The sequence below is a fragment of the Vicia villosa genome, linkage group LG7, assembly GCF_029867415.1.
Source record: "Vicia villosa cultivar HV-30 ecotype Madison, WI linkage group LG7, Vvil1.0, whole genome shotgun sequence".
Lineage (NCBI taxonomy): Eukaryota > Viridiplantae > Streptophyta > Magnoliopsida > Fabales > Fabaceae > Vicia > Vicia villosa.
The window spans coordinates 35191415-35213405 of NC_081186.1; the positions used below are offsets into that span (position 1 = coordinate 35191415).

Here is a 21991-nt window from a genome sequence, read left to right on the forward strand (position 1 = left end):
GAAAATTTTTGGGGTCAATTTTATAATTTTGGAAAATATGATGACCAATTTGTAAAATTTGAAGAAATAATAATAACAAATACATTCTATGGAACATGAGAGGAATTTCAAATTCTTTGGTTTTTTGTGTCATTTCAAAATGATTGAATTTAACTTATATGAAATACCCAAAAAATTTCCATCATTTTAACAATTCTTCATTTTTGTATCCAAACAATGGATTTTGGTCAAATTATTTTAAATTCCCTCAAAAAATTACTTTCCTTCATTAAAATGCTCCATCCAAACACACTCTATGACGAATCCATACCACTCATTTCCGCTCCGCTCCATCCGTTTTTAAATTATCCAAACAACGGAATATCATTTTATTCCATTCCATTCCGCTCCGCTCCATCCGATTCCATCAATCCAAACAAAATCCTTGTCCTAAATCTAATTGTTAATAAAGTATGAATTCCTGCTATTAAATATTTATTTTTATTTAATTTATACTTTAAATAATTTAATAACAACCCACCCATATCCAAAACCCCCAACAAACCACAAAGCCGTTAACCACACTCACCACTATCCACACCACACCATGCTTCTTCTTCCTTCCTCCTCGAAGCTACACACCGCTTTCTGGTTTCACACCCCCAGTTACCGAACCACCCAAACCCACCGCAACAGTAATATCGTAAAATGCGCCACCAAGAGAACCGGCAAACAACGGTACCCGTCAGAGAAGAAGAAGCTAAAATCAAAGCACAAAGAACTTTTGTTATCTACTTCTAATGATGATAAGAGCAAATTCAAGGGTACATGGAGACTATACAACCTCGCTGTTCCACTCGATCAGGATCCCGGTAAAGACTTTCTAGAAGTTTCTGATGAACTTCTGGAAGTAATCTCTAAGCTTCTCAAGTTTCCGGTAATGAGAATTTTTGCTTCAGCTTGTTTTGTATTTGATGTTTTTTTAATCGGGTTAATTTGAACTTGGATTTGATTTGTTTCAGGTTGCTTCGATGTTGCCGCGAGAGCCTTTCTCGGTTGTTAGAAAGTCTTTTGATGCTAGGAAGGTATGCAATTTTCAATGGAATTGGATTGGAGTGTGTTTTGGTTTTTGAGATGATTATCTGTTTTGAGTTTGTAGTTACAAAAAACTTCAATTTGCCTCCAAATCTGTATGAGAAATAGCAAATGTATTAGGGTGGTTTACTTCTAGTGTTTCCTATGTTCATTTATGTTCCTTTAAGGAACCATAAATGTGTAGTGATGTGGTGGAATAAAGTCTTGGTGTGGGGGAGAAAAATTCGTGTATGGCAGAGAGGGGGTGGTTAAAGCCTTCACCGTGTGATTCAACGCTTTGTGCGTGTTGTCGTTCGATTAGATTCAACGGTGAGAGATGTGATGGAGGGCATGATCGTGTACGCTTGACAGAGATGAGGATCTATATGTTCTGTGCGTCTTTTTATTCAACGCTTGTGATTTGGCCTTCTTAGTGGGGCCTTGCGGATGGCCCAGAACAATTTCCATTGTTAGAGAAGAAATTGTGGGAGTTTGGACAATGCTTTTTAAAAATAAGAAGATATGTAATATTCTACGGGATAGGAAAATATTTTGGTTGTTGAGAAGATTCTCTGCTTATCATTTTTAATTACAAAAGCTTCATTTTACCTCCAAATCTGTGTGATATATTTGCAATCAGAAACCTTTGGCATGTATTATCATGCGTGATAAAGGTATCACGGAGTCCGTATATTTGTGGCTGTTGGAATGCTATTTGGTTTTGAATTATTCTTTTTAATTGTGATAGAGAAGATAGAAGCTAACTAGAAAGAATGTATTTCCACAAACACTGAAATCACTGTTTTGAAAATTTCCAGAGTTTCCAAAACATTCAATCTATTTTAAAATGCATTTTCAAAAAATTCCACAATGCATTCTCTGATGTTTATTTTTTTTATGCGTGGAAATAGAAACAGTAAACACCAGAAGTAAATGGACGCAAAAGAATTATTCTACACATCTTTACAATTAGGAAAAAAAAATGCAATTACATAGTCATATTCAAGGTTTTACGTGGTGGTTTGTCGTGACCTTTGACAATTGCAGTCAAATGTACTAGTACTGACTATGAATGTATTCATGTTGTAGTTGTAGAGACATGAAATACCTTTGTTGCATCCCATATTGCAGTCATGAACCTTTTTTATGTAACACTTGTGGTATTGGTATTATTATTAAGAGATAGAAAATAGAAATGTAAACAGAGAATGCTAGTTTGGTGCAGTTTTGGACTCTTATGTCGCAGGTTAAATTTATGAGTTAATTAGTTTATTTTTTAATTATTTGGTTTTGACCTATAAGGATATGTATGTCACCCAAAATAAAGTACATGGTTGCTAATGAAAGTAGCGAAAACTTCTTTTCAAGTGTATAATATTTTACAAGTTTATCTGAATTTTGGCTTGTATCAACAGAATTGTCGTTTTAAGTTATGGTACAGTTTCTGTCATTGTTGCACTTTCATCTTCTTATACTGTTTTGTTGATGCTTTTTATAAATCAATAAAGGAGCCCAAATTTGTGCATACCGTCGACATGGATGTCGAGAAACTCCTCAGCCTAGAGCCTCGTTATTGGGACTTTATTTCTCAGCTGCAACCTAAAGTTGGCCTTGTGGAACATGTGCATGATGGGGGAGATTTTGGTGATCTGATGAGTATTATACAAGACTGTAAAGAAAATAGCGAAGGTGTAGTGAAAGGGGAAAACGGACACAGCATCTTCTCAAAAGAGTTGAACAAAAAGCAGGATACCAGAAAGCCAAAAATTGCTGTAGTGGGTAGTGGGCCATCTGGCCTATTTGCTGCTCTTGTTCTTGCGGAGCTCGGTGCAGATGTCACACTAATAGAAAGAGGTCAACCAGTTGAAAAGAGGGGGCTTGATATTGGTAGTCTTATAGTTCGGAGAATTTTAGAATTGGAAAGTAACTTCTGCTTTGGGGAGGTTGTACTATTCATCTTTATTTATTTCTGAGTGATGATTTATTTAATCTGTATAATAGACTTTCTTAAATTCATGGTTGCATCATTCACCGCATCTGACTTAAAGTAGTGTTGTTTTTGGATATTTGTTGCTTTGTCATTTATCAAGGACTTATGTTTGGCAGGGTGGTGCAGGTACTTGGAGTGATGGAAAGTTGGTAACTAGAATTGGACGCAATGGTGGCAGTGTCATTGCGGTTAGTTTCACTTGAATTTAAGATGACTATTTTGTTGTATTATTTACAAAGAACTGAAAATCTACATATATATTTGCAAAAGAAGCCTTGTGGATTCAAAACTATGCCTGATCTTGCTACAATAATGTGATTATAATTTTTTCACGAGATCTAGTTACCTCCAATAAGCATAATAATACAAAAGCCTGAAGTGGATCTCCTATTGTTAGCATTTTTACGTATTGGATAGTGCTTCTACTTTCTAGAACAGTCTTAGGAATGGTAACAAATGATATTGCAAAAATAATAGAACCATGGAAGAAAGGCAATTGATGAAAACTCAATTAGTTTTTTGTGATGATGCTCGAGAGTAAGGTGCTTTCGAAAGGCAATAGGTAGGTTAGGGGAAGTGTTATGTGGGACTACAATAAACAAAAGGGATTGGTGCAAGAGTTGAACGGGGAGAGTCAATGATAAGATTGATCTATGGAGCTTTAGGACATGGAAGCTCATAAGTATTACCAAATCAAATCAATGCAATGAATGAATAATCATGTTGTTCTTGTGGAGCTTAGCGGATAGAAAGATATGATATAAATATTGATAACAGAGTAATGCATGAGACAAATCAGACTCAGAAGTACATAGTTATGGAAAGTAGAACTTTGAGGGTCTGAACCTCCCTTAATGCCAAAGTTGCCCCTTTCTTGTCAAACTCCATCATAATGAACTCCCCCTCTATCTTCCTCTATTTATTCTAAATATAAACCTACGTAATTAATAAACGTAACTGCTTCTAATAATATAACAACTATCCACTAACCACTCTTAATAATATGATAATTGATACTTAAAAACATAATTGCTAAGTCATATGAGAGATTGATAGAAACCAATTGATATACAAAAGGAGTAGGGAGAATCCCTTTGAATTTCAGAAAATATTACATAACTTTGAGAGTCTGCACCTCCCTTAGTGCCCAAACGACCCTTTTCCTATCAAATTCCACGATAATGAACTCTCTTCTATCTTCCCCTATTTATTCTAAACATAAACCTACATAATTAATATACATAATTGTTCGTAATAATATAATAGTTCTCCACTAACCACTCTTAATAATAATATAATAATAATTACTATTTAAAAACATAATTGCTAAGTCACATGAGAGGTCTAGCAATACAAAAGATTCACCTTGTCCTCAAGGTGAAAGAAATATACTGTAGAAAAATGTGTTCTTCTGGATCCGATAACTTGAAGCAAGAGATTGGGTTGTTCAACAAATAGGATAATTTTCTCCTGGATCAAATTTGCTCACTGCTCTGAGTACTCCCGGATCCCAAGTATAGCGCTTTTATTTGGGAGTGTTTTATTAGCTAGTAAAAGAATTATGACTAGATCAACAAGATTTGTGTTGTTTTAATGATCCATTATGCCTTTATGCCTAACTTTCTAAGTCATGGAATGGTTGACTTTATATCTTCATTTTAGGTTATGAAAACTCTAGTGCAGTTTGGAGCTACAAAACAGATATTGATTGATGGAAAACCTCACTTAGGAACAGATAGGTTGGTTCCATTACTTCGCAACTTCAGGAAACATCTGCAAGATTTGGGTGTGAGTTCCATTAACTTGTTTGCATTAAAAACAAATTAGTGTCGGTGTAATTTTCTATCTTGCTTAGTTATTTTCCTTTTGCAGTTGTTGTCTTCATACTATCCAATTAACAGTGCTGCTTCTTTCTTTTACTTCTTTCTCTTACAGGTAACCATAAAATTTGGAACACGAGTAGATGATCTACATATAGAAGATGGACATGTCCTCGGGGTTATGATATCAGAATCAGCTGATAAATTGCGTTTAAGAAGCCAAAAGTTGGAATGTGATGCAGTCATTCTGGCGGTTGGTCATTCTGCCCGTGATGTATATCAAATGCTTCTTACTCACAATGTGGAATTAATACCCAGAGATTTTGCTGTGAGTTTACTTCTACATATTCTTCTAATCTTAATTTCAATTTATGGAAATTGTAATACTTGTCTGTTGCCTTTTATCGTATATGATAGGTCTATATGGTTGTCTTTTATTTCAAAGAATTAGGGAAAATCTCTTTGATTACTTAACAATAATTTAGAGCTTCAATGATTTGCAACCTCACAATCTGTGTTATCAAATATCCGCCATGGTAGTGTTATGGCAGATATTTGACCGATATTGCGGATTTTCTGCCATAATTTGCTATAACGGCGCCTCAAAGCAGCCAGTATGGTGGGATTTTAGTTCTCCTCCATGAACCACCATCAGCCATTGACAACACTTTTCACCATGATGGCCCCACTTCACTCAAATGACTTCCTAATTATATCTTTCAGTCTCTCTTATGTATAGACGATAGACCATATTTTTTTATCTCGCTATTAACTAACTAAATAATCACCTCTTACTCCCTCAACTAATAAGGTATTAATAATTAATAACCCCCTAAAATTTTACCTTGTCCTCTCCTCACTGTGAATAGTTTGCAGTTGCTGAGAAAATAATTCATTAGGGACCTATTGCATGAGACATGAATCAAGATGATATAATGAAGAAAAGAGCATGCTAAACAAGTACTAGTCCACTAGCCGTAGCAAAATCTTTTCATGTATAGCTAGCCGTAGCAAAGTTTGGAGATGGAGAAGGTCTGGATGAATTTCATGAATTGCCGCTTATGTTTTATAGATGATTCCCATAGTGTGGACAAGGGGCACGGGTGTCGCGAGGTTTTTTTTTTTTTTTTATTTTGTTGATAAAAGAGAATTAAGTGAATCTAAACTTCGTTTGAGGGACTCGCTCTCGGGACTCGCCCTTTTAGCTTCGCTTGAGGGACTCACCCTCTTAGCCTTTGGTTGAGGGACTTGCCTCCAAACCTTATCTAGAGGACTAGCTTTTCAATTCTCTTCCCGAAAGAGATTGTCATCTACCTGGTTTAAATGACTTCGCCCTTCCCAGGCCAGGCCTCGTGCTTGAGGGACTATGGATTGGGATAATTTTAGTTGGCTGTCCATAACTCAACCAGCCCCAACAACATCATAAAGGGCCACAGACAATTCTGGCGGGTGTGACCTGGTGGGTCATTGGTCGCCCGATCCGACCCACCACGCCTAAGGTATCGGTCGCCTGGCCCACATCCGTGTCCATCAAGGGACAACTTCTTTAATACGTGTCAGGCCACATGTCCCTGAAAGAGCTGGTGTTTGCCACTTTCCCAAGGAAGAAAGTGCCTTTTCTGACTAATGGGGAGAACTGGCCATCCTATTCCCACACTCTAGTCAAGCTATTGGGAGGGAACCGGTTCCTCATTCATTAATTTGGCCCCGAGCTAGGCCTATAAATACCCCAACCCTTAGGGTTGGAGGGGATCGTTCATTATTCATATAATCAACATATATAGGCTTTCTTGCATTCTCTCATGAAAGAGGGCCGTCATTTGACTGTATTTCTCGCAAGTACAATGGTGCACCCTGTTATGGCCGATTTGTGTATTTTAATATTTAGAGGAATCAAATGATAATGTGATGTTTGCTTTTACATTTGTTGTTCATGTCATGATTTTCTATCTCTTCCGTTTTTAATCCCCCCTTTTATACATTGTAAACAGGTAGGGCTACGGATTGAGCATCCTCAGGAGCTAATAAACAAAATACAGGTTTGTATACATTAAAAAAAAATGTACCCTGTGTTTTCACAAGTATATACCTAAGGTTACCGCTTCTTCTCCAATCTCCACTCAATCAATTATTACATAATTAGGATGCTATATGGATAATTAAGAGAAAGCGAGCATAGAGGGGAGCTATCTACACAGTGTTTGTCTTGTTGTGTTTGCATTTGAGGATATATTCCCCTCTTTTTTAATGACAAAATACCATGCTACTATTGTCCTTGAAAAATTATTAACCCCAAATTAGTCCCTGAAAAATTAAAATTTTTATTAGTCCCCTAAGATGTGGGAATCCTAATAATCGTGCCATCTGACATTATTGTATTCCCTTTTCCATCTATGCCTATTTTGTATACTGTTGGAATATCTTATTTTTATTTGTATTATTTTTCGTTTATTCTCTTTTATTTCCCTTTATTCTCCATTAAGGAGAGAATTAATATCATAATTGTATTACCATTATATATACCAGCCTAGAGCTGAGGAATAAAATACAACAGCTTTTTACCATTCCTTTCAATATGGTATCAAGAGCTCTGGATTATGGTTTACTGTAAAGCTTCCACAACTAGTGGGGTTCGACCCGCTTTCTTACCCGACCCGATTGACATACCCGTTTAATCCCCTATGGCGAATCACAACACGAGTTGGCCCGCTCTAGGTTTCGCCTACACCGAATCCAATGATGGAGGTGGCGGTGGCCGCGGTGATGGTGGTGACGGCGGTGGCCGCGGTAACGGCGGCGACCACGGTAACGGCGGTGGCCGCGAAAATGGCAGCAGTAGAGGAAATGGCAATGGTGGCGAAAACGGCGACGAAACATCGGGTGACCACTGCAAGCGTGAATGGCATACGCGTGAAACCTGTTGGAAGCTCAAAGGGAAACCTCCTAACTGGAAGAAGAGAGGTGGTCGTGCATTTCAGGCTAGTAATTCTGATCAAGGGCAGCAAATCTCTTCACCTCAGCTTCCACTCACTACAGAACAACTAGACAGACTGTACAAACTCCTCGAGTCTCCAACTCCTTCTTGCTCTATGGCAACAAAAGGTAATTCTGCATTTATTAGTGTCAGTCCCAGTCATACTTGGATAGTAGATTCAGGTGCCTCTGATCACATGACAGGTGAATCTATTTTTTTCTCTTCATATAGTCCATGTGCAAGTAACCAAAAAATAAAAATTGCAGATGGCTCTTTTTCAGCCATTGCAGGTAAAGGGTTAGTTGTCTTGTCTCCAATGTTAACTCTGAAAAATGTCTTTCATGTTCCAAGTTTATCATGTAATTTAATGTCCGTCAGTCAATTAGCCCAAGATATAAATTGTCAAACTAATTTTTTCCGGTCTCACTGTGTCTTTCAGGATTTGAACTCGGGGAAGATGATTGACAGTGCTAAGGATAGTGGAGGACTCTACTACCTTGACATTGGATCTGCATGACAACTACCTTCAAAAACAATAAGTTCCTGTTTTGAGTCTTTTTCTGTTTTGAATAATAAAGATGGCAACATTATTACATGGCATTTAAGATTAGGTCATCCTAGTTTTCGTTACTTAAAACATTTGTTTCCTAAGTTATTTCATAATAAGAACTTTTCTTCGTTTAAATGTGAAGCATGTGAGTTTGCAAAACATCATCGTTCCCAATTTTCAATACAGCCTTATAAACCATCAAAACCTTTTTCTATTATTCATAGTGATGTTTGGGGCCCTAACCGTACAAGTACACTCTCTCTCAAAAAATGGTTTATCACATTTATAGATGACCATACAAGAGTATGTTGGGTGTACTTGTTAAAGGGGAAATCAGATGTTTGTCAGGATGTAAAGAATTTTTTTACAATGGTGCAGAATCAATTTCAAACAAATATCCAAGTCTTTAGAAGTGATAATGGCAAAAAATATTTTAACACTATCCTGGATGATTTTTTTCTAAAATATGGGATTGTACATCAAAGTTCATGTCCTAATACTCCTCAACAAAATGGAGTTGCCGAAAAGGAAAAATAGACATTTATTGGAGGTTGCTGAAAGGAAAAATAGACATTTATTGGAGGTTGCCAGAGCTTTACTTTTCACTAATAAAGTACCAAAATATTTGTGGGGCGAAGCCGTTTTAACAGCTGCATATTTAATTAATAGAATGCCCTCCAAAATTCTTAATTTTCAAACTCCAATTAATACTTTCAAAGAATGTTTTCCTAGTTCTCGTGTTTTAACTGATCTAACATTAAAAATCTTTGGTTGCACAACTTTTGTTCATGAACATAAAAATGTTGGAAAACTTGAACCACGTGCTATAAAGTGTGTTTTTGTCGGATACTCCCTAACCCAAAAAGGATATAAATGTTTTGATCCAAAAACCAAAAAAATATTTGTCACTATGGATGTTACATTCTTTGAAAATAAACCTTTTTTTGATGACACTAATCAAGGGGGGGATATAAATGAAGACTTGTTTCAAATTGAGAACATGAGTTTTTTAAATAATTTATCTTTGCCTGTATCACAAAGTTCTGAGACTTATACTTCTGCACCAATAGAAAATGGCCATGATTCTTTATCTAATCCTACTCCTGTTATGAGTAACGATCCTTGTGAATCCGAGCCTACATTTTCTCATGTAGAAAACAATGGAATTCCTGAAAACGATCATAGTGATGATCTAATTGAAATGCCACAGAATAATGAGTCACTTCAGAAAAACAGATTTGAATTAGGAAACAGGATTTGGAAAGGGAAGGTTTTTGTGAAAAAACACCACAAAGGAATGGATGAGTCCACATCTCCACACTGTCAGGAATCTGAACCGTGGAATGATCAACCTCCTAAGAATAGGAAAGGTAAGTTCATTTCTGTTTCTGAAAGTCGTATTTTGTATCCTGATATAGATGATCCTGTTGCCATTAGAAAAGCTGTTAGATCGTGTACTAAACACCCCATGTCCAATTTTATATCATATTCAAATTTGTCTTCATCTCTGTCTGCCTTCACCTCAAAATTGTCTAGTGTAGAAATTCCAAAAAATGTACAGGTTGCTCTAGAAAGTCCAAAGTGGAGGGAAGCTGTACTTGAGGAGATCAAAGCTCTAGAAAAGAACAAAACTTGGAGTGTTACGACACTACCGAATGGCAAGAAGACAGTTGGATGCAAATGGGTGTTTACTGTGAAGTATAATTCAGATGGGTCAATCTCGCTTGGTGGCTAAAAGATTTACTCAGACCTATGGTATAGACTACTCAAAGACATTTGCTTTTGTTGCAAAACTTAACACTGTAAGAATTCTTTTATCTCTTTCTGCTAACCTGGATTGGCCGCTACATCAGTTAGATGTTAAGAATGCCTTTCTTGATGACGATCTAGAAGAAGAAGTATACATGGACATTCCTCCTGGATTTGAAAACAAATTTGGATCAAATGTATGCAAATTAAATAAGTCTTTGTATGGACTAAAACAGTCTCCTAGAGCTTGGTTTGAAAAATTCACTCAGTCCATGAAGAAACAAGGGTACATTCAAGGACAAGATGATCACACCTTGTTCACAAAGTTCTCCCATGATGGGAAATTGGCTGCCCTGATTGTATATGTTGATGATATTGTCCTTACTGGAGACGATACAGTTGAAATGGCAAGAGTAAAAGCGAAATAAGCAGTAGACTTTGAAATCAAGGACTTAGGATCCATGCGATATTTTCTTGGTATGGAGGTTGCTCGGTCAAAGAATGGTATTGTGGTTTCACAGCATAAATACATTCTAGACTTATTGAAAGAAACAGGAATGAGTGGATGTCGTCCTGCAGATACCCCTATGGATCCTAATGCTAAACTTTGGGGAGAAGGTAGTGTTCTCGTTGATACTGGAAGATATCAGAGATTGGTTGGAAAACTGATTTATTTGTCACACATCCGACCTGATATTGCTTTCTCAGTTAGTGTAGTAAGTCAATTTATGCATTCTCCTTACGAGGAACATCTTGAGGCAGTCTACAGGATACTGAGATATTTGAAGGGAAAGCCTGGTAAAGGCTTACATTTTAAGAAAACTAGTGAAAGAAATGTGTCTATCTTCACCGATGCTGATTGGGCAGGCTCAGTCACAGATAGAAGATCAACCTCTGGATATTGTACCTATGTCTGGGGTAATCATGTGACATGGAGGAGCAAGAAACAAGGAGTTGTAGCAAGAAGTAGTGCAGAAGCTGAGTTTAGAGCTATGTCTCAAGGTATTTGTGAAGGGTTATGGATCCTTAGAGTCCTAGAAGAACTTAAGATGAAAATTGAGCTTCCATTAAAATTATACTCTGACAGTAAAGCTGCCATTAGCATAGCTCATAATCCAGTTCAACATGACAGAACCAAACATATTGAGATTGATCGGTACTTCATAAAAGAGAAGTTAGATGCTGGAATCATATATCTCCCTTTTGTGATTTCTATTTGTATTATTTTCGTTTATTCTCTTTTATTTCCCTTTATTCTCCATTAAGGAGAGAATTAATATCATAATTTTATTACCATTATATATACCAGCCTAGAGCTGAGGAATAAAATACAACAACTTTTTACCATTCTTTTCAATATATACATATATTTTGTGTGTTAGAATAAACAAGGAATTATATGATCCTATTTCTGACAATCTTTTGTTTATCAAAAAAGCTGTTTATCAGAAATTTTTATTTATTTGTGATGATTATGATGCATGCAAATTTAAATGTGTAGTATGCTGAACTGGCATCTGAAGTTTGTCGTGGACGTGGTAAAGTCCCAGTGGCAGATTACAAAGTTGTCAATCATATTGACAAAAATGATTTCAATGAATCATCTGATTCAAAGGTGGAAAATCGTAGTTGCTACTCTTTTTGCATGTGTCCAGGTGGGCAGGTTAGCATTCTCCTTTTACTTGCATATTTAGATTAATTGGAACCTAACCTCTTTGCAGTGCTGGTTCCATGAACATACTGTGCTGATTGATTTAAAGTGTTTCCTTTAAAGATATTATTCTGTTTTAATTTCCCTAAGTGATCAACCGGTAGTGATGTATGGAATATTGGAACTTATAGGTTGTTCTCACAAGTACAAAGCCATCTGAAATATGCATCAATGGCATGTCATTTTCCCGGCGAGCATCTAAGTGGGCAAATGCTGCACTTGTTGTGTCAGTTACAAAGAATGATTTTGAAGCTTTAAATTACTATGGCCCGCTTGCTGGTGTTGAATTCCAGGTTGGTCTGAAGTCTTGTCATGTTGTGTTCATATGCTTTGAATTTAAAATTTGTCACCAAGTGTTGGTAATTATATAAATTTGACATTGCCTGTTTTGTCTAATACTACTATTATTTAGAGTGAATTTGAACGAAGAGCTGCTATAATGGGAGGAGGAAATTTTGTTGTACCTGTCCAGACAGTTCCAGACTTTCTTGAGAATAAGTTGTCAGGTAAGATTATGGACAATTAATTACCATGATACCATCTATAATGTACTCTCAGGCTCTGGCTGTAGATGAACTTAGCTTAACTATTGTGCCAGTTACATCTGTTCCACCGTCAAGTTATCGCTTGGGTGTGAAGGCATCAAATCTTCATCAGCTATTTCCAACAAACATAATTGAAGCTTTGAAGCATTCACTTGTAATGTTTGAAAAGGAGGTTTGTAGTTTCCATGTCCTACAAATTAGTATACCATTTGTCTAAAAAATTTCCTCTTCTTTCCTTTTTAAATTTGAAGTTCCAAACTTTTCAGTTACCAGGGTTTATCTGCAACGAAGCTCTCCTTCATGGTGTAGAGGTAATTAAAAATAATTTATTTTTCAATTTGGTCTACTATCAATAATGCCTCATGGTAACCTGAGAGGGTTGGCCCAGCGGAAGGGAGCTCGGGTCCCAAGGGTTTGCTCCCCTTGGGGTCTCGAGTTCGATGGTGCCCGGGACCAAAAAAACGCACTACGCGGGGTGAAAGCCCTCTATGTGGATTAGTCGATCTGACTGGTTGGATACCACATATATTAAAAAAAATAAAATAATGCCTCATGGTTCAGTCTGTAGTGATATTAATGTGATTACTGTGACTTTGCTTCTCAATCATTGTTCCTTCCTTTTCCCTAAGTAATGTTTTGTTCCGTGACTTTGCTTCTCAATCATTGTTTCTTCCTTTTCCCTAAGTAATGTTTTGTTCCAGACTCGGACCAGTTCCCCAATCCAAATTCCTCGCGATATTGACTCTTACGAAAGCACTTCAGTAAAAGGACTATATCCAGTTGGTGAAGGAGCAGGTTATGCTGGTGGTATCATTAGTGCCGCGGTAGATGGAATGCATGCTGGTTTTGCTGTGGCAAAAAAGTTCAACTTATTTCATGGAGATGTTAAGTCTGTTCTGGGAAAGGCTCATAATGCTGGTCTCGTGAAGTACTAATTGAAATGAGTTTTCTTGAGATGTCTATTAGCACAAAAAACAGTAGATAGTAGAAAAGAGGTTTCATGTCCATGTTTGAGGTAATGCTATGATTCTACTCTTATTGTCAGCTTCAGCTTTTCATGGAAGCAACACTGATTCTAACTGGTATCTCTGTTGATATCATGCAGCTAGCAATGTTGTCCTCCAGAAAGATTCGTTGAGACAGGAATTAACACTTTCAAACTTCATTCCTGTTGCCGCCTTTTCCCCAATGATCGTAGAATAGCATACCCGATGCTTGCACGCTTCGTTTTGAAGTTTAAGTAAGGACCTTACAGAACGCGGTAACTACAATTTTGGATAATGATCGGCTTGAACATGTATGTAGTTATTCTAAATATCTGGAAACAGAAATTAGTAGTTGCTAAAATGCATTTCGCACACATACATTTTTTTGATTGAAAAAGATGCTTCGAACTCTTGTGTTTGTTATTTAGTTCATTATTTTCGACAATTTTACATGCGGCATCTTCAGTATCCACCTTTAATGAACTTTCAGTAATCTAATTAAGAATGGCAGCTTGATGCCTTAATTATTCACATACTTGGTCCCTTCCTGTGAAGGAAGACTTTGATAAACAAATGTTGTTATAATGCATTTACTTGTTCTGATATACAAATGTTGATATAAATATAATGCATTTACTTGTTCTAAAAAGCCACAACCAAGTTGTCAGGATTTGTTGTCTAGCCATTTATTATATATTATTAAAAAGGAGAAATGCTTACATTGCTAGTCAAATTGGAACTATGATGATATTCAAATATGCAACAATGGCCAAAGTAAAATCTTTCATCACTTTATACTATTTACTATTTGCACAAGTGAAGTGTAGGTACCCTGTATTCCAATAAAAGTACCAATGACCAGAATTGCTACAATTATGATCAATTCTAACCCAAATCTCCTTGCAGCTTTGTGCATCTTTAAGTAGCAGAGGCAAGGAAACAATAATGAAATGGCCACACTCAAGAAAGCACCAATAAATGCCATAATGTATCCAAACAATGGAACAAATAGTGCCACAAATACACTGCTTACCACAATGGTGGTTCTAATCAGAATGCTGATAGGTCTTCTCTTGCATAGATGCCATTTTTCCTCAATGGCATTGATTATTGGAGTGATCACAATAGCATACTTAGTGAAAGGATTAATTACTGTGGTATATATTGCTATTTTTGTACTTATTGTGTTTGTTGGTAGGTTTAATGTGATTTGAGATTTCAAATTATCTCCATACATCATGTAGCCTAATACTCCTATGGTTCCATAGATAAATATGCTTGCAGCAAAGCAAACCAGCATAACCTGCAATTAGCAAAATATCACTTTCATAAGAAAAATCAAGACAAAGACTTAAGGTAAAGTGGCTTCATCTCCTGCATTTAAAATAGTATTTAGTCATTTCCATGCAAAATTTTTAGAGTTGAATTTGGTCAATCAATTAACAAACTAACAAAGTGAATTACAAATTTAGTTTTTGAAATTTTAGAAAAAAGAAGTTTAATTTATGCAAATATTGAAAATTTAAAATGTTACTTAAAATTAAAAATAAATGATCACATTAATTTTTTCTTGACATAATTTTATAGAAGGTTAATGAAGTGATGAAGTTGGTTAATCACAATTTTTATATCAATTTTCTTTAATAAAAAAAATAAAATAAAAATTAATTTTTTTAAAAAAATAATTATTTTTTTAATAAAACACCGTTCACCATATTAGTAAACAGTAAATATATTGTAGAGTATATTTTGGGTGTAAGAATAATATTTTTTTAACTCTAAATATATTGAAAAATTTTGTCCAACTCATTATTATACAATTGTAACAAAGATAAATCACTTTATATTTAATTTATTTTCATTACACAAAACATTCTAAAGATTAAAAAAGTGATTTCAATTGCATAAGTACTAACCTTAGAAAACTGGCTTCTATCCTTCATAGAATTGCACATTGTTGGCATCAATGCATGAGCACAATAACAAAAAGCAAAAAGGCTCATAGAAGTAGACAAACCTCCCAAACTCACCAACTTTCCTCTCTCATGAAACCCAACACCATCCACTTCACCCACCCACACAATACAACCAATCAAAATCAAAGAAGTTACTATCCCTCCAAAAGATATATAAGCCAAAGCTCCTAAACTTCTCAACCAAGTTGTTGGCAATACTATCAAAGCAGTTATCAACACAAAAGCACTTTTACTTCCAATCTTGAACCCTATCATTGTGAAGCTCATGTTTGGAAACAACTTGGCCAAATTGTCACCTTCTAGTATGAGAAGCTCCACAAGAATTAAGTAAAGCTCTAGATATAAGAAAGTTGAAATGAAAGTTCTTCCTTTGTAACCAAAAGCAACCTCAGCTATATCAGCATAGGATTTGATTAGGGGCTGTTGGTTCATGCATCTTCCTAGAAGTAAAGCTGTGTACCAACATATCATGGCGAAAATAATTAGAAGCATGAAGCTTATCCACCCTCCTTGTGAAATTGCATATGGCATTGAGAGCATTCCAATACCTGAAAATGTATATTATTTTTATCGTTAGAATCAAGGCCGAATTTGAAGGTGTACAGAGCGGATTATAGCACATACCCTCACACTTTTTTATAATTAATCTATGGAAAAAAAATCACCTTGCACATATAACACGCACGAATCAACTGAAACTAAATTCGCTATTTACACATGTCTCTCAAAAGTTTGAGACGGGAGTTTGATAAAAAAAAAAAGAGAGAAAGATTGAGAGACCTGCTAAGGTGTTGAGGCCATTGAAACAAGTTTTGAAGAAAGATGTTCCTTCTTTGTGCTGACTTGAAATTGATGAAACTTGGAGCTGGCTTTCTGTTTCCATTTCCTCACAAGTAATCAATATGCAAATGCTTGTTGTCTTGTAGTATAGTAAGTAACTGGTTATATAGTGTTATGTGCGTCGTATAGATTCCATAAATGGGATTTTGGTGAATTCTTATCTTTCCAAGTCAAAAAGTAGTTGAGTAAAGTTAGCTTCAATGTAAATTTTTTTGAAAATAACAAAAATTGTATTATTTTATAATTAATTAAATATATTAAAATTAAATGAAACTTTGTGATTGATTGAATATACACTATCCAACTTTTTGTGATGGACAGAGAAGTTATCTCATAATTTTTTTGATGAAAAATGAATGATTCATTGTGCACTTCAATCAAAGCTACAATAGTAACCTCCTTTAAATGGAGAGAAAGTGACATACTGACTTTTATTAGACGATTATCATCTTTTTCTTTATTTTATTTTCATAAACTTTATTGAGATATTAACAATAAAGTAATTATTAATTGTTAGTGGCAAACAAATAAGTCTGTCTTCCAATAATCTAAATAGAGTGAGACGTACTTAGTTGAAGATGTGAGTTTAAAATTTTGATTTATTTCACAAGAAAAAAAAAGAGACAGAATAATTCGTTGATACTGCGTCTCTAAAGAAAATAAATATAAAAGTTTCTGTTAATGTGAGTGTATAAAAATTAAAAAAAAAAAGGACATAAAAGAGCATAGACATTAAAGAATACGAGGCAAAAAAAATTTGAATCGTCTTCAAACTAAAAGTGTAGAAAAGACAAGAAATGTCTAATAGACAATTCCCAATTGTCACCCATTAATGTCATTTTAATTATAATTTTCTTCTATTTTCAATACTATTTGTAAATAATTGAAAGAGTGTAACAATTTTTCTAGTAAATTTATAAAAAATAGAAAAATTGTTGTATAATAGTAGTAGTAGTGTATTTATTAGTGCACGGGAATTGGCATCTCTATAATATTTTAGGTTGCTATTATGTGTTTAAGAGGTAACCAAGCACATATACAGAACTTCTTCTCACATGTCTCATGATCACTTTTTTTATATCATTATATATACGTGCACGACTAAGAAGTACCTTTTCTTTTTTAGTAATTCCATTTTTTAATAATCAATTACAACGTGTTTAATTCAGTTTAATAGAATATTAATATTTAAAATAGTGGTTAATTCATACTAGATATTGATACGAGTATAAAATAAGGTAAGCGTTCATAAAATATTCCTTTTGTTTTTTTTTTTTTTAAGAAAATGAGAGTAACTTTTCTCAGTGACTATAAATTCAAATCAAAAGATAATGGAAACCAGCATCAATTCTTTTGTTTTAAGTTTGCATTAATTTGCATGGCCTCATCAATGGCTGCAGTAGAAGGCAATGTGTTAGATTGGGGAGTATCTCCAATGAATCAGTGCTATAATTATTGCGTGGATCAAAGCATCACCCTAATGGTGTTATTGTGTCAGAAAGGCACATGATTCTATTGTTGCAACGTTTAACAGATTTATGTTTTATTATTGTAATTTCAATACTGTTTTTTCAAGTATGTACTATCTACAAATATTTTTTTTAGTGTGTTTGATACAAGAGAAGTGAGAAAGGGGAGATAGAAGTTGAGAAGAGAGATTGAAAGGATATTTCTTCTTCTTCAAGTTATGCATTTGCCTCTATTATGTACTTTGGGCTATCTAACAAGTACACGTAATGTTAAAATTATAAATAAAAATAATTACACCTTAATGCAAGAAATTCATTATCTTAAAATACATAAAACTTATGGGTCCCACCCCTATTTTTTTCCTATTCAAAACAACGAAAAATGAAGTGAGATCAGTGTTTTAAAACTGGACAGAACTGTCTAGATATCGGTTGGCTCAGAGAGATTATTGATCTGGTCTGATTGTTAGATTAGATAAACTATTGAAGCAATGAAAATCGGTCAGAACCAGTGAACTGACGGTTTTAGAAAATCGGCAGGTTAAATGCTTGATTTTTTTTCTAACATGCCGTTTTGATAATCTTTTTTAAAATAAAATAAAATATAAATAGACTTTCTCAAAACTTATTTGTAACAACTTTTCTTTCTTGAAATTAAATTTATTAGACTGTGCAATTATTTTGTTATGTTGCAATTAAATTTTCTTCAATTTTTTTTTTTAAATTTGTATTTTGTACTATTTTATTGTGCAAACTTTGATCGGATTTCTCATGCTGAATCTGCGAAGGTGGAGAATCTTGTTCATCTTATGAAATTTTTTGGTGAGACCCTTACTGACAAGGTGATAGTTGAGAAGTTAATGCGTACGTTGATCTCTCACTTTGATCACGTTATCGTAGCTATTCAGGAATCAAACAATCTTGAAATCATAAAATTGGAAGATTTGGTTGGTTCGTTGGAGGCACATGAGTTATGAGTTGTAGAGAGGAAAGAGGTCCAAGATTCAATACAAGCACTACAGGCGCATACATGGAAGAAGCATGGTGGTTCCAACTTGTTCAACGGAAAAGTAGACAAGACTCAAAGCAAGAAGTCTTGGGTGAATTTTAAAAAGTATAAGGTCGGTGATAGGGCATATTGATCGGAAAATAGCAAGTGTACTATTTTTACCGATGTAGTAATAATAGGATTAATCCCAAGTATCGATCTCGCGGACTGCGTAGGAAATATAAGTTATCGTAACGATTCAATTGAACAATAGAACATGGGGGTTTTGTTATTTGTTTGGAAACAACGATTAATGATAACAAATTAATAGAAAGCGTAAAAGTGACTTTAAAACAATATGAGAAATTATGCTAGGGTCAAGTGTATGAATTGCTTTGCAACAACCTTTAATCCTTATTTACGAAATATCAGTGTACATGAACTATTACCGAATCTCAAGAGTTATCTTCCCTAATTCCTTAGCGAAAAACCTTTTGATATTGTCTTGTATCCTAATTCCTTAGCAATTCAAGAAGTGATCAAGCGCAATATAATTTATCAAGATTATTACGGTTACTACGAAGAATCCTCATTCCTAAGCAATAACAACCGTAATATTATTGTGCAAACAGCGATAAGGTAGTTTGTCCGACCTAACCCTTAACTGTAAATCAAAAATCTATTTGTCCGATAGATAAAGCAATAAGCACTTTGCACAATCAAATAAGTTCACACACATAATGATTTCATAACATAAAGGAAATTAGGTTCATTACAATAGCAATTTAGGGACACCCCTAGCATTGGGGGGTTTAGCTGCTCATAATATTCAAAGAAAATATAGATAGAAGGTTAAACATTACAAGAAATTAGGATTTCTTTGATCTTCAATCGCGATTGCTCTTGAAAATCTCTGTTCTCCGAAACCCTTGAGAGCTCTCCTCTTCCTTCTGAAATTATGTCGTATGTCAAAAAGTGTTTTTCTCTTTCTCAAAAAGTAGCCTAAATATCCTCAGATCACTTAAAGGTGTAGCAAATACCAAAATTACCCTCTGGATCACAAACCTAAACAAGTCACGAAAACTCAGCAAAAACACCGCACTGGCCAACACGGGCCGTGTCAGCTGACACGGGCACCCGTGTTGGCTCCCTGACTTGGTCGTTTACAAACATTTCTCTAAGACTTGCTGACACGGGAACCCGTGTCGTCCCTCTGCCAATTCTCCAACAACCCTTCAAGACTCCTCTTTAGCCTTCTACTGACACGGGCCGTGTCAGGTGACACGGGCACCCGTGTTAGGTGACACGGGCACCCGTGTCAGGCCTTTGGGTTGCTCAAAGATTACTTTAGCAAACCTCCGGAATCTGATTCTTCTCGCATCAATCCTTCGGGTTTTTGGCTGGACCTACGACATGTAGAACTACCATGGAAGCGCATAAAATGTGACAAAAATAGATAAACCACTAAAAACACTAACACGCGAATGGAAATACGAAACACAATAAGAACTTGAAAAACAATAAAAGACCAGACAAAGTGTTACTGATTTTCGCAGACTCATGCCGAATAGATGAAGGAACATTACTAGAAATGGTGACCGATCACAACCCCAAACTTATTTCATTGCTTGTCCTCAAGTGATGCTAGAGATAACAAACAGGTCACCCTCAAATAAATCCCTTACCACAGTACTACTGAGTTCTTTCGTGACTTTCCTTCTATTTTCCTTTCAACGTTTTCTTCTTCCCCTGCTGGCACGTTTCCTGCTCAACCACAACCTAATCCTAAAGGACATGCGAACACGATAACACTACGAAGTGGAACGAGCTACGATGGACCTATCGATCCTAGAACTCAAAACACACCCATGTCACAACAAGAGCCAAAGGAAACCAAAAAGACATTAACTGATGATCAAACTGCTAAGACCAATGAGAACAACAACGAAGTGGAACCTGAAAAAGAAAAACCTTACGTTCCACCACCACCTTATAAGCCACCAATTCCTTACCCTCAGAGATTAGCCAAATCAAAAACCGAAGCGCAATTTAAAAAATTTGTAGAACTTCTGAAACAATTAAACATAACCATACCATTCACAGAAGCCATAACCGAAATGCCTTCGTATGCTAAATTCTTGAAAGAAATTCTATCGAACAAAAAGAAACTCGAGGATAACGAAACTATAACACTTACCGCTGAATGTAGCGCTATCATCCAAAATAACATGCCTCCCAAACTGAAAGATCCTGGTAGCTTTTCTATACCCTGCGTAATAGGAAAGACTATTATAGAGAAAGCCTTGTGCGACTTAGGAGCCAGTGTTAGTTTGATGCCTCTTTCAACCTGTAAGAAGCTAAATCTGGGTGAGCTTAAGGCAACGAGAATGTCTCTTCAACTAGCCGACCGTTCAGTTAAATACCCTGTAGGAATGTTAGAAAATATCCCTTTTCGTGTAGGCCAATTCTACATCCCAACTGACTTCATCATAATGGATATCCAAGAAGATTCTAACATCCCGATCATATTAGGAAGACCATTCTTAGCAACCGCTGGTGCAATTATAGACGTCAAGCGAGGAAAGCTTACCTTCAAAGTAGGAGAAGAGAAAATAGAATTTATTCTTTCCCAATTCCTAAAAGCACCTTCTATAATTGATACATGCTGCTCTGCCGACATAATCAATGAGTGTGTAAATGAAATAAAATCCGAACCACATAAGGAAACCGAGATCTTAAGAATTCCTATAACGCCAATATTTGAAGATGACAACTGGCGTGGGGAATATCAAGATAACCACCTGAGTGAATGTTTAGCATTAACTCCTGATCCTATACCTGGGCCTAAGAAACCTGCTATAGAACTTAAAACACTACCCACCGACCTTAGGTACGAATTCCTAGACGAAGAACATAACCGACCAGTTATTGTTAACGCCAATTTAGGACAGACCGAGACTGAAAAACTACTTACCGTTCTAAGAAAATACCCAACCGCTTTAGGATATAACATATCAGATCTGAACGGAATAAGTCCTTCCCTCTGTATGCATCGCATTATGCTAGAAGAAGATTGTAAAACCTCTAGGGAACATCAGAGACGAATAAATCCTATCATGAGCGATGTGGTTAAAAAGAAAATCCAAAAACTGCTAGAAGTCGGAATCATATATCCAATATCCGATAGTAAATGGGTTAGTCCTGTTCATGTCGTACCAAAGAAAGGAGGAGTTACTGTAATGACTAACGCAAAAGGCGAATCTGTAGCACAACGTACCCAAACTGGATGGAGAATGTGCATTGACTATAGGAAGCTAAACAAAGCCACCCATAAAGACCA

At 35.6% G+C, this 21991-nt stretch overlaps 2 protein-coding genes across 6 annotated transcripts; one reads left to right on the forward strand and one right to left on the reverse strand.

Moving 5' to 3' along the window:
- Window positions 1-527: 527 nt before the first annotated feature.
- On the forward strand, window positions 528-14423 carry LOC131620440 (uncharacterized). 5 transcript variants are annotated; one of them, XM_058891517.1, is made up of 15 exons: window positions 528-916; window positions 1002-1064; window positions 2562-2996; window positions 3160-3231; window positions 4706-4831; window positions 4979-5191; window positions 6855-6902; window positions 11638-11799; window positions 11979-12140; window positions 12260-12353; window positions 12446-12564; window positions 12659-12703; window positions 13094-13407; window positions 13498-13632; window positions 14285-14423. In XM_058891517.1, the coding sequence occupies exons 1-13, from the start codon at window positions 587-589 to the stop codon at window positions 13325-13327; spliced, it is 2103 nt and encodes a 700-aa protein (XP_058747500.1). In that variant the 5' UTR covers window positions 528-586; the 3' UTR covers window positions 13328-13407; window positions 13498-13632; window positions 14285-14423. The 5 variants fall into 5 exon arrangements, with proteins under 5 accessions (XP_058747500.1, XP_058747499.1, XP_058747498.1 ...); XM_058891516.1 differs by having other exon boundaries at window positions 13498-13689; window positions 14285-14411; XM_058891515.1 differs by lacking the exon at window positions 14285-14423 and having other exon boundaries at window positions 13498-14063.
- On the reverse strand, window positions 14034-16257 carry LOC131620441 (amino acid transporter AVT1I-like). The gene is made up of 3 exons (XM_058891520.1): window positions 16135-16257; window positions 15295-15902; window positions 14034-14681 (listed from the first exon to the last, which is right to left on the reverse strand). The coding sequence occupies exons 1-3, from the start codon at window positions 16235-16237 to the stop codon at window positions 14166-14168; spliced, it is 1227 nt and encodes a 408-aa protein (XP_058747503.1). The 5' UTR covers window positions 16238-16257; the 3' UTR covers window positions 14034-14165.
- Window positions 16258-21991: the final 5734 nt, after the last annotated feature.